General features: G+C 40.2%; 1 protein-coding gene across 1 annotated transcript; it reads right to left on the bottom strand.

The window, feature by feature from the left end:
* Positions 1 to 911: 911 nt before the first annotated feature.
* On the bottom strand, positions 912 to 3,106 carry LOC136510580 (uncharacterized). Its single transcript, XM_066504983.1, has 4 exons — positions 3,093 to 3,106; positions 2,053 to 2,328; positions 1,881 to 1,968; positions 912 to 1,784 (listed from the first exon to the last, which is right to left on the bottom strand). Exons 1-4 carry the CDS (start codon positions 3,104 to 3,106, stop codon positions 1,023 to 1,025), a joined length of 1,140 nt encoding a protein of 379 aa, XP_066361080.1. The 3' UTR covers positions 912 to 1,022.
* Positions 3,107 to 13,226: the final 10,120 nt, after the last annotated feature.

Genomic DNA, 13,226 nt, shown 5'->3' with positions numbered 1-13,226 from the left:
TGAAAAATGGTTGCAATAGACTTGATTTTGGTTGCAATTGTGTGGTAGTACTGCAACTACATTTACGTTAGTTGCATTTGGTTTTGACTATTGCTACGGTTTTTTTGTGTTGCATAAAATTTGACAAGCGTTGCAAATGCTAGATACTTAATGCAACGAGAACTCTTGGAGGCGAAGCAAAAGTGGGGGTCAATTGCAACCTTTTTTGGCAGTTGCAATATACTTTGATATTGTTGCAAGTGCTAAATTTTATTGCAACGAAATCTATGGGGTCGAAGCGAAAATTGTGTTCAAGTGCAACGCTTATTTTTGGTTGCAATATACTTTGATAATTGCAACGAATTTAAAACTTAAAAAAAGTATGGAAAGAAAAGAATTGGGGACGCATATATTAAAATTAAAAAGTGCTCCCCACAGGATTCGAACCATGGAGCTCTGGTTCAGATAAAACCTTCTACACCACTGCGCTATGTAGGTGTGTTCGTTGTAACTCAGGTTTTAATTTATTTGATATGATTGAAGACCTTATGAGTTATAAAACGCCCCAACCCTGGCCCCATCTCGGCATCTCCGTCCTTATGCCTGGTGTCTGAAACTTTCTGTTAAGTAGTAGTTGCTGTTAAGTACTTGATGTTAAGTATGCGTGGATGTTAATTAGTACTTGAAGTTGTACCGGGGTGGTTGGTCACTTTGTTAGCGATAGTAAATGCCTGACCGTGCACCATCAGTCACATGGTGACCACACTAATGAACCTTTCCTTGTCCAAACATTTGCCGACCGGTGATTACTCTTGGGCAATCGTGATTTTTATTTCAAAACTTTCCACTTACCTCTTTATTTCAAATACTTAAAACATTTATCTCAAGAGGTATTCATTAGCATAACGAACATTAAGGTTCCATGCAACGGTTCAAACTTAACCATGTCATCAGTTCAAAAGAAAAAAATAATAAAGTGCGACATATGCATATGAAGGACAATTGACCCTTCCCACCAAACAGTGCAACAAAAAAAATTGTCTTCAAGCAAAGAAATCATCTTCTATATTTTCTTCCATGACTGGTGCAATAACCCCATCATCAATGTAGGTGTCATCGTCGTCAGAATCATCATCACCAATATAGTCATCAACAGGTTCGGGAATTGCTTCGCTACGCACTTGATTAATAATGGCGGCAGAACCAGTTGTGCCTGCCCTATCTTGTCTTGACCAGTTTAAGAATTCCTGACCTTGGCCTGATTCATTCATTTCTTGGATTCCCACATCAAGTGCATCGGCGTCATTTCCTGTGTCTGGCATGGAAAACAAATTTCTTGGTCTCACCAAAACAACAGTAGACCATCTCGGCTTGTTCACGATAGGGACATAAAACACCGGTTCAGCGTTTGAAGCAAGAATGTAAGGTTCATCTGAATATCTAAACATGGAAGTAGCAATGTCGATAATACCAAATTTGTCCCTAGTGTACCCTCTGCTTCTGCTGGTACTGGTAGCCGGCACATCATACCAATCACACTGAAATAATATAACTTCTTTTTCTTGTGGGAATTCCAGTGAGATTATATTTCTAATGACTCCATACCAGGTCATGTTGCCTATACTATCGTCACCCTTCACAAGGACACCAGAATTTTGTGTCACGAGACTTTTCTCTATGGCAGCTGTCCGAAATAGCCAATTATTGATGTGCACTCTATTCAACACACGAGCTCGAGGGTCAGGTCCTTGAGAAAGGGCATGCATCAGTTTACTTGCTTCCCCTTTGTCATATAGTTTTGCTATCTGTAATTTAAAAATCAAGTTAGACATCTACCGGTTAATTACTACGTTGGTCTGACCATAAAGTTGAATTTAAAAATATAAATTAATACTACATACCTCGATTTCAAACCATCTTACAAAATGCTCCTTGTGTCGTTTTTTAATGTTAATTGAACTATCCCTTGTTAGTTGTGTCTTATGCTCCCTACATCAGAGTGCACCAAATTATTAGTTGATGCCACAAACAAGCAGATAAAAGATAAATTTAGTGGTAAAAATTGCGACTTACTCTACCCATTTCCTGGCTTCATCACAATTAGTAATTATGTAGTGCCTCATCTTTTGAAGTTCAACTTTCTCCAAATTCTTAAGCTTATTTCCTCTCCTCTTGTAATCAATTTCACTAAATATGCTTAGACCACTTGGAGGCTCATTCACAACTGTATTTTCATGACGATGAGCTCGACTCAGCTTGGTGTCGACGTCGAAGAATCGAGAGCAAAATGTAAGACACTCCTCAGCTATGTATGCCTCGGCTATTGATCCTTCTGGTTGTGCCTTGTTCCTGACATATCCAATTTAGCCAGCGTATTTACATACATAATTGAACTATATATGTGCAGCCCATAGTGATCTCGTACCTTTCGCCGCGAGGACGGCTTGTCTGATTGATCGATCGACGTGGAAATTAGGGCAGAAATCAGCTATACTCTACCTAAATTAATCACATTACAGCACAATTAGCGAGCTATATGGTAATACAAATTAGACATCGGAGGCTAGGAGCTTTTGATTCTCATACCTTCAAAACTGATTCTGTGATCCACGGGTTGCACCTCTATGGAGGTCCGAAGGGCAGTGGAGCGGAGGTCGGAGGAGTCCAGATGCCGAGCAGTGGCGGCGGTCGCCCTCACCCCCGTGTGCAGCGCCCCCTGAGGATCGCGACTCCACCCTCGTTCGCAGCGCCCCCTGAATCACCCTCGTGCGCAGCGCCCCCTGAGGATCCCCTGAAGAAGCGAGTCAGGCAGGGACGGACGGGGTGGGCTGTGGGCAAGCGGCCATGCCCTGCGTCCGAGCCGCACGTATACCTGAAGTATTCTCCTATGTACTGCGGACCGTCCGTGGAGTTCAGAGGACCGTCCGCTACAAGTGGTGGACCGTCCAGATCATTTGGCGGACCATCCGGTGGGTTGGTAGGCAGCGCATCAGAAAATTTTGGCTAAGTCCACCACACGCATCACGATTCATGAGATCGGAGAAGCATGCATGCAGCTCGATCGGCATAAGATGGATATATATATAAAATTTTGGCTAAGTCCCTAAATTTACCATGAGATGGACATGCTGAAATTTTTACCATGACTTGGACATTGTCAAATTTGATTTTTACCGTGGGACAGACATATGCAAAAATGGCTAAGTCTGAATTTTTGCTATGACTTAGAGACTAGAATTTTACCATGACTTGGGCATTGACAAATTTAAAATTTTACCATGACTTGGATATTGAGAAATGTGGCTAACTCTAGAGTTTTACACTGACTTGATATGTGTTTGGGCTTGACCAACTCCTATGAGGTCTCTTAAAAGTAAATAAACTAGTGGGATAAGATGGATAAGTACTCTGAAAGTTGGCCCTAGTAAAAAAAACTAGTAGTATTAGAGGAGAAAGTACTCTGTACTCTACATGTAACTCTTAGATGACTAGGAAAAACTACACATGATGGGTTATGGTGGCCTGGTGGGACATGTCTAAGAGTTAGATGTAGAGTACAGAGTACTTTCTCCTCTAATACTACTAGTTTTTTTTACTAGGGCCAACTTTCAGAGTACTTATCCAACTTATCCCACTAGTTTATTTACTTTTAAGAGACCTCATAGGGGTTGGTCAAGCCCAAACCTATGAAAAGATAGCAACAACCAACTAGCACCCACTCAGACATGTCCCACCAGGCCACCATAACCCATCATGTGTAGTTTTTCCTAGTCATCTAAGAGTTACATGTAGAGTACAGAGTACTTTCTCCTCTAATACTACTAGTTTTTTTTACTAGGGCCAACTTTCAGAGTACTTATCCATCTTATCCCACTAGTTTATTTACTTTTAAGAGACCTCATAGGAGTTGGTCAAGCCCAAACACATATCAAGTCAGTGTAAAACTCTAGAGTTAGCCACATTTCTCAATATCCAAGTCATGGTAAAATTTTAAATTTGTCAATGCCCAAGTCATGGTAAAATTCTAGTCTCTAAGTCATAGCAAAAATTCAGACTTAGCCATTTTTGCATATGTCTGTCCCACGGTAAAAATCAAATTTGACAATGTCCAAGTCATGGTAAAAATTTCAGCATGTCCATCTCATGGTAAATTTAGGGACTTAGCCAAAATTTTATATATATATCCATCTCACGGTAAATTTTTATATATGCTATCACTTATTTGTAATGAAGTCAAATGTGGGTGCAACTTAACTTCATCATGCCACTCAATATGCTACACTTTATGGGTTTATCTACCAATTTATCAATGCATATCGTTTATACTCAATTCCATGCCCTACATATATACCATTCACGTGGTTCACTTATGCAGAAATCCTTCCCACACTTGGCATGAGTGAGAATTAGGGAGAACAAAAGAAACTTATATTACTTTGGAAGTTTGAGTCATCTGGGACTGAGTGGCACCAAGAAAGCAATGTTGGCTTCATCGAAATATGTATCCAGATGCAAAAGCAAAATTTGATTGAGTCCAGCAGTGTTTCATAGAAGTTTGGGTGTCTACTCTTGGCGGACGGTCCGTGACGAAAAACTCTCGCGCCCTTTTATTTCGCGACTTCCTCATCTACCACGTCGCCGCCTTTTATTTCGCGACTTCCCGTTTCCTCCCCCCACGCCGCCCCCTTTTATTTCGTGACTTCCTCATCTACCACGTCGCCGCCTCCACACGGTTAGGGTTTTTGGATTCCACCAAAGAGAAGTCGAACATGACGACAACTCCAACGAGTGGAACACCTCCGTCCTCGACGTCGATGCGCACACCTGCAGGAGCGGGGATGCCAACAACTCCAGCGGCGGCGGCGGCGGCGGCGACGCCGACAAGTTCATCCAGACCCAACGCCACCATGTCCCTTTTTGGGGCAACACGTTCGTCCGGGATGCCAACAACTCCGGCAGCGGCGCCGGCAAGTTCATACAGACCCAACGCCACCATGTCCCTTTTTGGGGCAACACGTTCATCCAGGTCGATAGCAGCACTTGGTGATCAACAAGAGAGCTCCCTACCAATCAATGAGACCAATGATAGGTAACACATATTTTTGGATTCAACATCTCGGGTTTAGAGTTTTAGATATATAATCTTGAAAATGTTCTGGGAAAAATGTAGCCTAAGAGCATCGACGCTGCAGGGACATGCAGGAAGCAGTGCGCCATGGGGATAATGTAGATCGAATGCCTGGGATTAATGATATGTAGGGATTAATGAGTTTGGTCTCTGTCCATACACATAGTATACATATTTCTAATTTAGAATGGGACTGTAGGCATTTCCTATCAATTAAGCTAAGAAGAACAAGTGTGCAATATTTAGTGTTTCCTAGTATAAATATTTTTTTGGTTTACTTTAATTTCAGTCATGGGGGTGCACATATAGTTCAAATAAGTGGCACTAAGTTTTAATTACTTTCTCTGTCTGTACACATACTATATGTACACTGGTTTCCTTTTAAGTATATTGTTGTATCATCACTAGTGCTTAAGTTTGATACTATTGTAATATTTGGCAGCTCGGATCAAACATGGACTCTCTATTTCACTTGCGAGGGATTGCCGGGGGGGCAAGAGTCTTCTACTATTAGAATCACTAGGGCTGATCTCACCCTGAGTAACTTGCTTGCAATGAAATTACAATTGGGGTATAGGGTAAGGGACTATTTGTACTACAAGAGGAGATGTGGTAATGCAGCAACATTACACGAAATCGAAGAAGAAGTCAATGCAGATGCTATGATAGCATGTAATGAGGAGGAAAGACAGGTCAGACTATTGCTGTCCAAGGAACAAAAAATAGACCAGAATGTGAACATAACACCCTTGAAAGTACTTGGAAGGAGACCCATTAGGGAAGAGAATATAGATGAAGATGAGGAGTCAATTGATGCTTACAAGGAATGGTTGCACGTCATGCATAAGGAAAACCGATTCATGGGTAAGTGTTATGTTGGACTCCTATATATTTCAAAATTGTTGTATTATTTTATATTGGAGAAGCCTTTGTACTAATATTAGCTTGGCTGACCCAGATTTGAAAGATATCGACAGGGATGACACCACCAAAACTTACAAAGAATGGTTAAGGGTGCAAGGACAACTGAATGATATTAGTAATATAACATCTGTCCCTACATGTCTATTGTTAATATTCCTTCACAAACATATCATATCTTACACAAGTGACCAATATTTTCTGCAGTGGCATATGTGGACAGTAATCATCATACAGATGTAGTACTTTCAAGTGAAGATAGCAACCCCACACCGCCAGTAAATAGACCATCTCATGCTCGGCGTTTCATTCCACAGGGAGAGGGAACTAGTAAGTAATGAATATTTTCAATTTATTGTGAGGTTCAGTTAATTTTAAACTATGTCAATAGTTTTTTAAGTGTTTTGCTTTGTATATAATTGTTTTTCATGGACAAGACTCCAAAAAGAGGAAGCCAAGAGGTAACTTGAAAGGATGGACAGCAACAAACAAGAGAACTAGGGAGGCGTCTCAGAAGCTTAGCATCCAGTTCTCTAGGCTTGGAGGACCTGTAGGTTCAAACAAATGAATATTTGTTGATGAAATAACACTGTTCACGAGGAAAAGAGCACCTCTCATCGGAGTAAGAACATGGAGAGATATCCATGTGGATGTCAAAATTGCAATAGCAAACGATGTGCTGGTAAGCTTCTGTTATCCATGTGGATGTCAAAATTTCAATACCAAATTATTGTTTAAGAAGTAATTTATTTAGGCTTTACCTTGAGCAGGCTAAGTGGGACCTTGAGGATAACGAGGCGAACAGAATCAAGATATGGACGGTGGCTAATTACCGTTACAAAGGATGGCGATCTACATTTAGTGCTACCTACAAGGCGTACACCACCTATGAAGAGAGAATGAGACATAGGCCAGAAGAATTAGACATTGTTGAGTGGCACTATCTGGTGTCGTATTTTGGCACCGAAGAATTCCAGGTTTGTTCCCAATTTTTAAAAAAACTTGCCAATTCCACTTCTGACGTCAAGGTTTATGTTTTGCACACTGCTGATTTTATAAAAATCAAATCATTGCTGGTTCTGTGCAGAGGATTAGCAATAAGAATTCTCAGAATCGGCACAATCGACAGATACACCATGTTACAGGATCAAAGGGTTTTTCTCAATTGAGCTATGAGAAGGTAAAAAATTCTGTCACAAGGTTTTCCTTCAGGCATTTTTTTATGGTTTGTGCTTGTGCCCCCGAATGACAATGACATGATATTGTTATAACCTATATAGTCTTTGTATTTGATAGAGATATTTAGCCCACTGCCCACTACAAAAAAATATATTTTGCATCCTTGTATACAGAAAGCTGAAAAGTACTAAAACTAATGTGTGCCAACAAAAAGAAGAACTTGGATTCCTGTTCTTTTTCAATAGCAATAAATATTTCTGTTATCTTCTGTTTTTAAATTCGTGGTGGATATCTTCCTGATCTTTACAGTTTATAAAAGCTTCTACATTTCACTAGATTATGAAATATGGCTAATTTTTTTACATTCTTGCCTAATTAGAGGGACCAACTAACTGGTGAAGAGCCAAATGATATGGAGCTTTTTATGATGACCCACCAACAAAATGGACAATGGACAAGCGAGGAATCTAGGGAAGTCTATGTGAGTATTAAACAGTTTTTACAACCCTTATTAAGTGATGCAACTGTCCTCGCTTAGAATTAAAGTTTTAATTAACTAAATGTCTTTGCTTTGTTAGGACAATGCAACCAGGAAGATTATGGAGCTGGAGTCAAGGCCTGACGCAAATGTCGTCTCAGACTTGGAGCAGAACCAGATTTTCCAATCAACCTACAAGGAAACGAGAAAAATCAAATCAAACAAGATGCATGCTAATGGTTACCTTGCAAGGTACCCAACTAGAAAGGAGCTACTATCGGAGGACTACCAGCGCAAACTACAACAGGAGGAAGCCCTCATTGAATCGTTTGGACGGCTGCAAGATAGACTAGAAGCTCAAGAAGTTGAAAGGGAAGCCGAGAGGCAAGAACATAGGCGTCAGCTTGAACAGATGAACAAGGAAAGGGAGGCTGATAGAGAAGCACTTAGGCAAGCTATGTTAATGTTGCAAGCAGCCCAACAGCAAGCTTCAGTACAAAAGGTAATATTAACAACATCTATGTTCTCATAGTTTATTGAACTGAAAATCATGATCTTGAACCCAATTCAAAATGCAGGCTAGCACAATTGTGGAGCCAACTGAAAATGTTGCTGCTGCTGCAACAATTGAGGGGACACAAAATGTAACAACTACAATGGGAGAACACATGATGCATAGTCAGCAGGTAGTTTGATGATAATTGAAGAATGTTTAATTGTAACATGCATGTCATATTCTTGTCAAGGGGTGTAATTTTTACCACCAACCATTTATTTTCAGGTTACCCAAGAAACCAGCCAGCCAGAACAACAACCCCCTTCTTCCGCAGCTGAAGAACGTCTCACTAGAGGGCGCATGACTAGAAGTAATTTGGCAGCGAATTCGGGTGCTGTTTATACTACAGCAAAGCAACTGAAGGAAACTGCGGCTAGGAAAAGATCTGCATTGTCCAAAAAGAATACACAGGTACTATGTGAAACCTTTTATCTCTCTTTGCATTAAAAAGGAACATATAGTCCTTTTGGAGAAGTACATAGCTATTCTTTTGTTCTGCTCCTAAATATGGTCCAGGCTTAGTTTCCTCTTGCTGATTAGAAATATATATGGATGTGTTTGTGCTCATAAAATGTCTTGGGAGGCAGCTGCATGTATGTTTATATTTGCTTTACGCTTCAAAGTTCATGGTTGATAGTACTGCAGCTCACAGAACTCTAGTACTGCAGCTCGTGTTTTGCTTCAGTGTTCAATTAGCTTTGCCACCACTAGTCTCAGTTTAACTAATGCATGTCAATGATTTTTTCAGGAGGAATCTTGAGTTTGAGAAGGAGCATGCGAATGGTGGGACGATGGCCAACATACATATCAAGGGAACCTTCGCTGCTACAGTAGACATTAGTCTTTTGATTCGAATGAGTTCAAACAGTTGTCTGTGCTTAACACATTATTATGTGTTAAGCTATCTACTTGTGTTCTCATTTAGTTTGACACTCGGTGTGTTTTGTTAAAGATTTTGTATGAACAAATTATATTTCGTTTTAATGGATGTCGATGCTTCCTTCATTATGTATTTGTCGTTTTGCGATTATTAATTTAAGCTACCAAACAAAGTGTCGCAACATGAATTATTAATATATTAATCTGGCGTTGCAATATATGATGGCACATATAACAATCACATTTAGTCGTGGCAATAGGTACGATAATCGTGGCAATAGAGAAACTATCTCTTGCAACTACAAAAAGATGACGGTGGCAATAGAGGAATCTACCTATAGCAACCAGATAGTTAGTAACGTGGCAATAGATGACCTGTCTGTAGCAACCAACCTAAGTAACGTGGCAATAGCCTATGCCATCTATAGCAACCATTCAGAAACGTGGCAATATATGACCTCTCTGTAGCAACCAACCTGAAGAGATGTTGCAATAACCTAAGCCACCTATAGCAACCATTTAGGCGACGTGGCAATAGAGAACCTCTATTGCAATGCTTTCTCTGCGTAGCAACAACCACGATTGCAACACCTGTGTTGCGTTGCGCTTGCATTGTGTTGCTACACGACCAGCGTGTCGCAATACGTATCGCTAGCAACGCCTAGTTCGTTGCAATTGATACTATTACCACACCCATAGTGGTTGCAATTGCTTTTGTTACAACACTCACCAGGTGTTGCAAAAGCGTCAAAAGTGTTGCAATAGAGGGGCTGTGTGTCGCAACTAAAATGTAACCCATTGCATTATGCTATTGCTACCCTTACAAGTGCAACGACATTTAACCAAAAAAAATTGGTAGCAAAATTACTATGGCTACCATTTTTGGGTCTTTTGCTACACTTTTTTGGTGTTGCAGTAGACCGAAAATCTTGTAGTGACCTGAGAGCTATTCCAGTAATTCTAGCTGGTAAGCAACTTCTCCTCTCCTGTTGATGATCTTGAAGGGTCCCACATACCTGGGTGACAACTTCCCCTTGGTATGAAACCTCTTAACTCCTCTCATAGGTGAAACTTTGAGATAAACAAAATCACCAATCTCAAATACCAAATCCCTTCTTCTCGTGTTAGCATAGCTTTTCTGTCGAGACTATGCAACCTTCAAGTTTTGCTTTATTATTTGTACCTGTTTCTCCGCCAGTTGCAAAACTTTTGGTGCAAAGACTTGACTTTGCCCTGTTTGATTCCAAAACAGTGGTGTCCTACACTTTCTGCCATATAACTCTTCAAATGGTGCCATCTTGAGACTTTTCTGGTAGCTATTATTATAAGAAAATTCAGCATAGGGAAAACTCTTATCCCAACTTGTCCTGTACTATAGAGCACAAGCTCTCAACATATCCTCTAAAATCATATTTGTTCTCTCGGTCTACCCATCTATCTGAGGGTGACAAGCTGAACTAAAATTCAACTTTGTGTCCAAGGACTCATGCAGCTTCTGCCAAAAATGGGATGTGAACTGTGTACCCCTATCTAAAACAATCTTCTTTTGTACTCCATGTAAACATACAATCCTTTCCATGTATAGATCTGCCAACTTTGCACTAGAATAAGTTGTCTTGGTAGGAATGACATGTGCTACTTTTGTTAGATGGTCTACAATTACCCAAATAGAGTCATATCCCCTCTGTGTATGGGGTAATCCAACTATGAAATCCATTCCAACTTCCTCCCATTTCCACTCGAGTATCTTCATAGGTTGTAGTAAACCTGCTGGCCTCTGATGCTCTGCCTTTACTCTTTGGCACATATCACATATGGCCACATGTTCAGCTACATCTCTTTTTAGTCCATACCACCAATATCTCTCTTTAAGATCAAGATACATTTTAGTACTCCCCGGGTGTATTAAATAGGCCGAGTCATGAGCTTCCGTCAAAATAGACTCTCTAATAGACTTCACTTCTGGCACAAAAATCCTTTTACCAAACCATACTGTTCCTTGATCATCCATGTGGAATCCTAGGGCTTTACCAATCACTATACGTTCAACAATATCTTTGATCCTCTCATCATTCAACTGTCCGTTATGAATCTCTCGTTCTAAAGTAGGTTCCACCTCTAACTCCATAGTGTTAGCCACAATACCCAAATTTAGGTATTCGAACTCCTCACACAACTCTTTAGGTAATTGAGTTGTGTAGGCCATGTTCACATAACTCTTCCTACTCAAGGCATCTACTACAACGTTAGCTTTTCCCGGATGGTAGTGTATTTCCAAATCATAGTCCTTGATTAACTCTAGCCATCTACGCTGCCTCAAATTTAGATCTGACTAAGTGAATATATACTTCAAACTCTTATGATCCATATAAATCTCACACTTATGACCAATCAGGTAATGCCTCCACAGTCACTAACTCCAGATCATGAGTCGGATAATTTAACTCATGTTTTCTCAGCTATCTGGATGCGTAGGCAACAACTCTACCCTCTTGCATAAGAACACAGCCTAGACCTTGCCGTGAGGCATCACAATAGATAGAGAAGCTTTTGGTAAGATTAGGTAAGATAAGTACTAGGGCAGAAGTCAGTCTCTTCTTCAACTCCTCAAAACTATCCTGACATTGCTTAGACCATACAAATTTGGCATTCTTCTCTAACAGAGCAGTCATAGGTTTGGCTGACTTAGAGAATCCCTTGATGAATCTCCTATAGTACCCAACCATACCAAGGAAACTTTGAATCTCACTAACATCCTGAGGTGGCTTCCAACTCAACACATCTCTAACCTTCTTGGGATCTACTGCTACTCCTCCATTAGAGATTATGTGGCCAAGGAAAGATATTTCTTTTAGCTAGAACTCACATTTGCTAAACTTAGCATAGAGTTGATGTTCTCTAAGCTTCTGCAATACTAACATCAAATGTCCCTCATGTTCTTCTTCATTCTTAGAGTAGACTAATATATCATCAATGAACACAACGACAAACTTGTCAAGGTACTCCATGAATACTTTGTTCATCAAATACATGAAGTAAGCAGGTGCATTTGTTAGACCAAAAGACATGACGGTGAACTCATATAATCCATATTGGGTCACAAAAGTGGTTTTGGGAATGTCTAAACACCTTATTCTCAACTGATGGTATCCAGAATGGAGGTCCATCTTGGAAAATACACAATCTCCCTTCAACTGGTCAAATAGGTCATCGATTCTAGGTAGTGGATACTTGTTCTTAATTGTGACCTCATTAAGTGATCTATAATCTATGCACATTCTTTGTGTACCATCTTTCTTCTCTACAAACAATATTGGTGCACCCCAAGGTGAAGAACTAGGTTGGACATAACCCTTATCTAGCAATTCCCTTATTTATTTCTTAAGTTCTGCTAATTCATTCACTCTCATTCTATAAGGTCTCTTAGCTATGGGTGCAGTTCCAAGTAAAAGTTCAATTATAAACTCAATATCTCATTCAGATGGCATATTTGGTAACTCCTCAGGGAAGACATCTGGATACCCGTTTACTATCCGTATATCCTCTATGGTTGTGCCCTCCAATTGATTAACCTGATAGATTTCCGCTGCTGACTGTGTTGCCACATACTTAACTTTCTCTCTAGATGGAGTGGTTAGATTCATGGAACTATTCCCATAGTTTATAATTGCCTTTCGAGACCTCGACCAATCCATACCCAAGATAACATCAATTCCAGATGAGTCTATGACTACAAGGTTGGCTTGAAATTCTACCCCCTTATGATGAGACTAGCGGCTAAGCATATCCAATTTCCTTTTATTTCCCCTCCAGGTGAGTTTACTAACATGGGTTTCTTCATAATACATACAGGAATACCATGCTTCTGTATGAAAGTATATGCTATGAAGGAATGCGAAGCACCAGAATTGAAAAAACTGTAGCTGAGTTTGAGTTGACCGAAAATGTACCGATCACCACATCAGGTGCCTCCTGAGCTATTTCTGTAGTTCCATGATTGACTTTTCCCTGGACATAGTTCTGCTGCATGTTAGCGTCCTCTTGGGGCATCTGTTGGAGTAATGTCCTGGTTCTCCACAATTGAAGCATCTGTTATCATTAACTAC

This window comes from Miscanthus floridulus, chromosome 16 (genome assembly GCF_019320115.1).
Source record: "Miscanthus floridulus cultivar M001 chromosome 16, ASM1932011v1, whole genome shotgun sequence".
Lineage (NCBI taxonomy): Eukaryota > Viridiplantae > Streptophyta > Magnoliopsida > Poales > Poaceae > Miscanthus > Miscanthus floridulus.
This window is presented reverse-complemented; position numbering and strand designations above follow the sequence as displayed.

Bases quoted from the DNA above. Each gene is read 5' to 3' on its own strand.
- LOC136510580 (XM_066504983.1), bottom strand. The intron at 1,969-2,052 runs GTAAGTCGCAAT...ACTCTGATGTAG, and splicing joins GAAGCCAGGAAATGGGTAGA to GGAGCATAAGACACAACTAA. The intron at 1,785-1,880 runs GTATGTAGTATT...TTTAAATTACAG, and splicing joins TAAGATGGTTTGAAATCGAG to ATAGCAAAACTATATGACAA.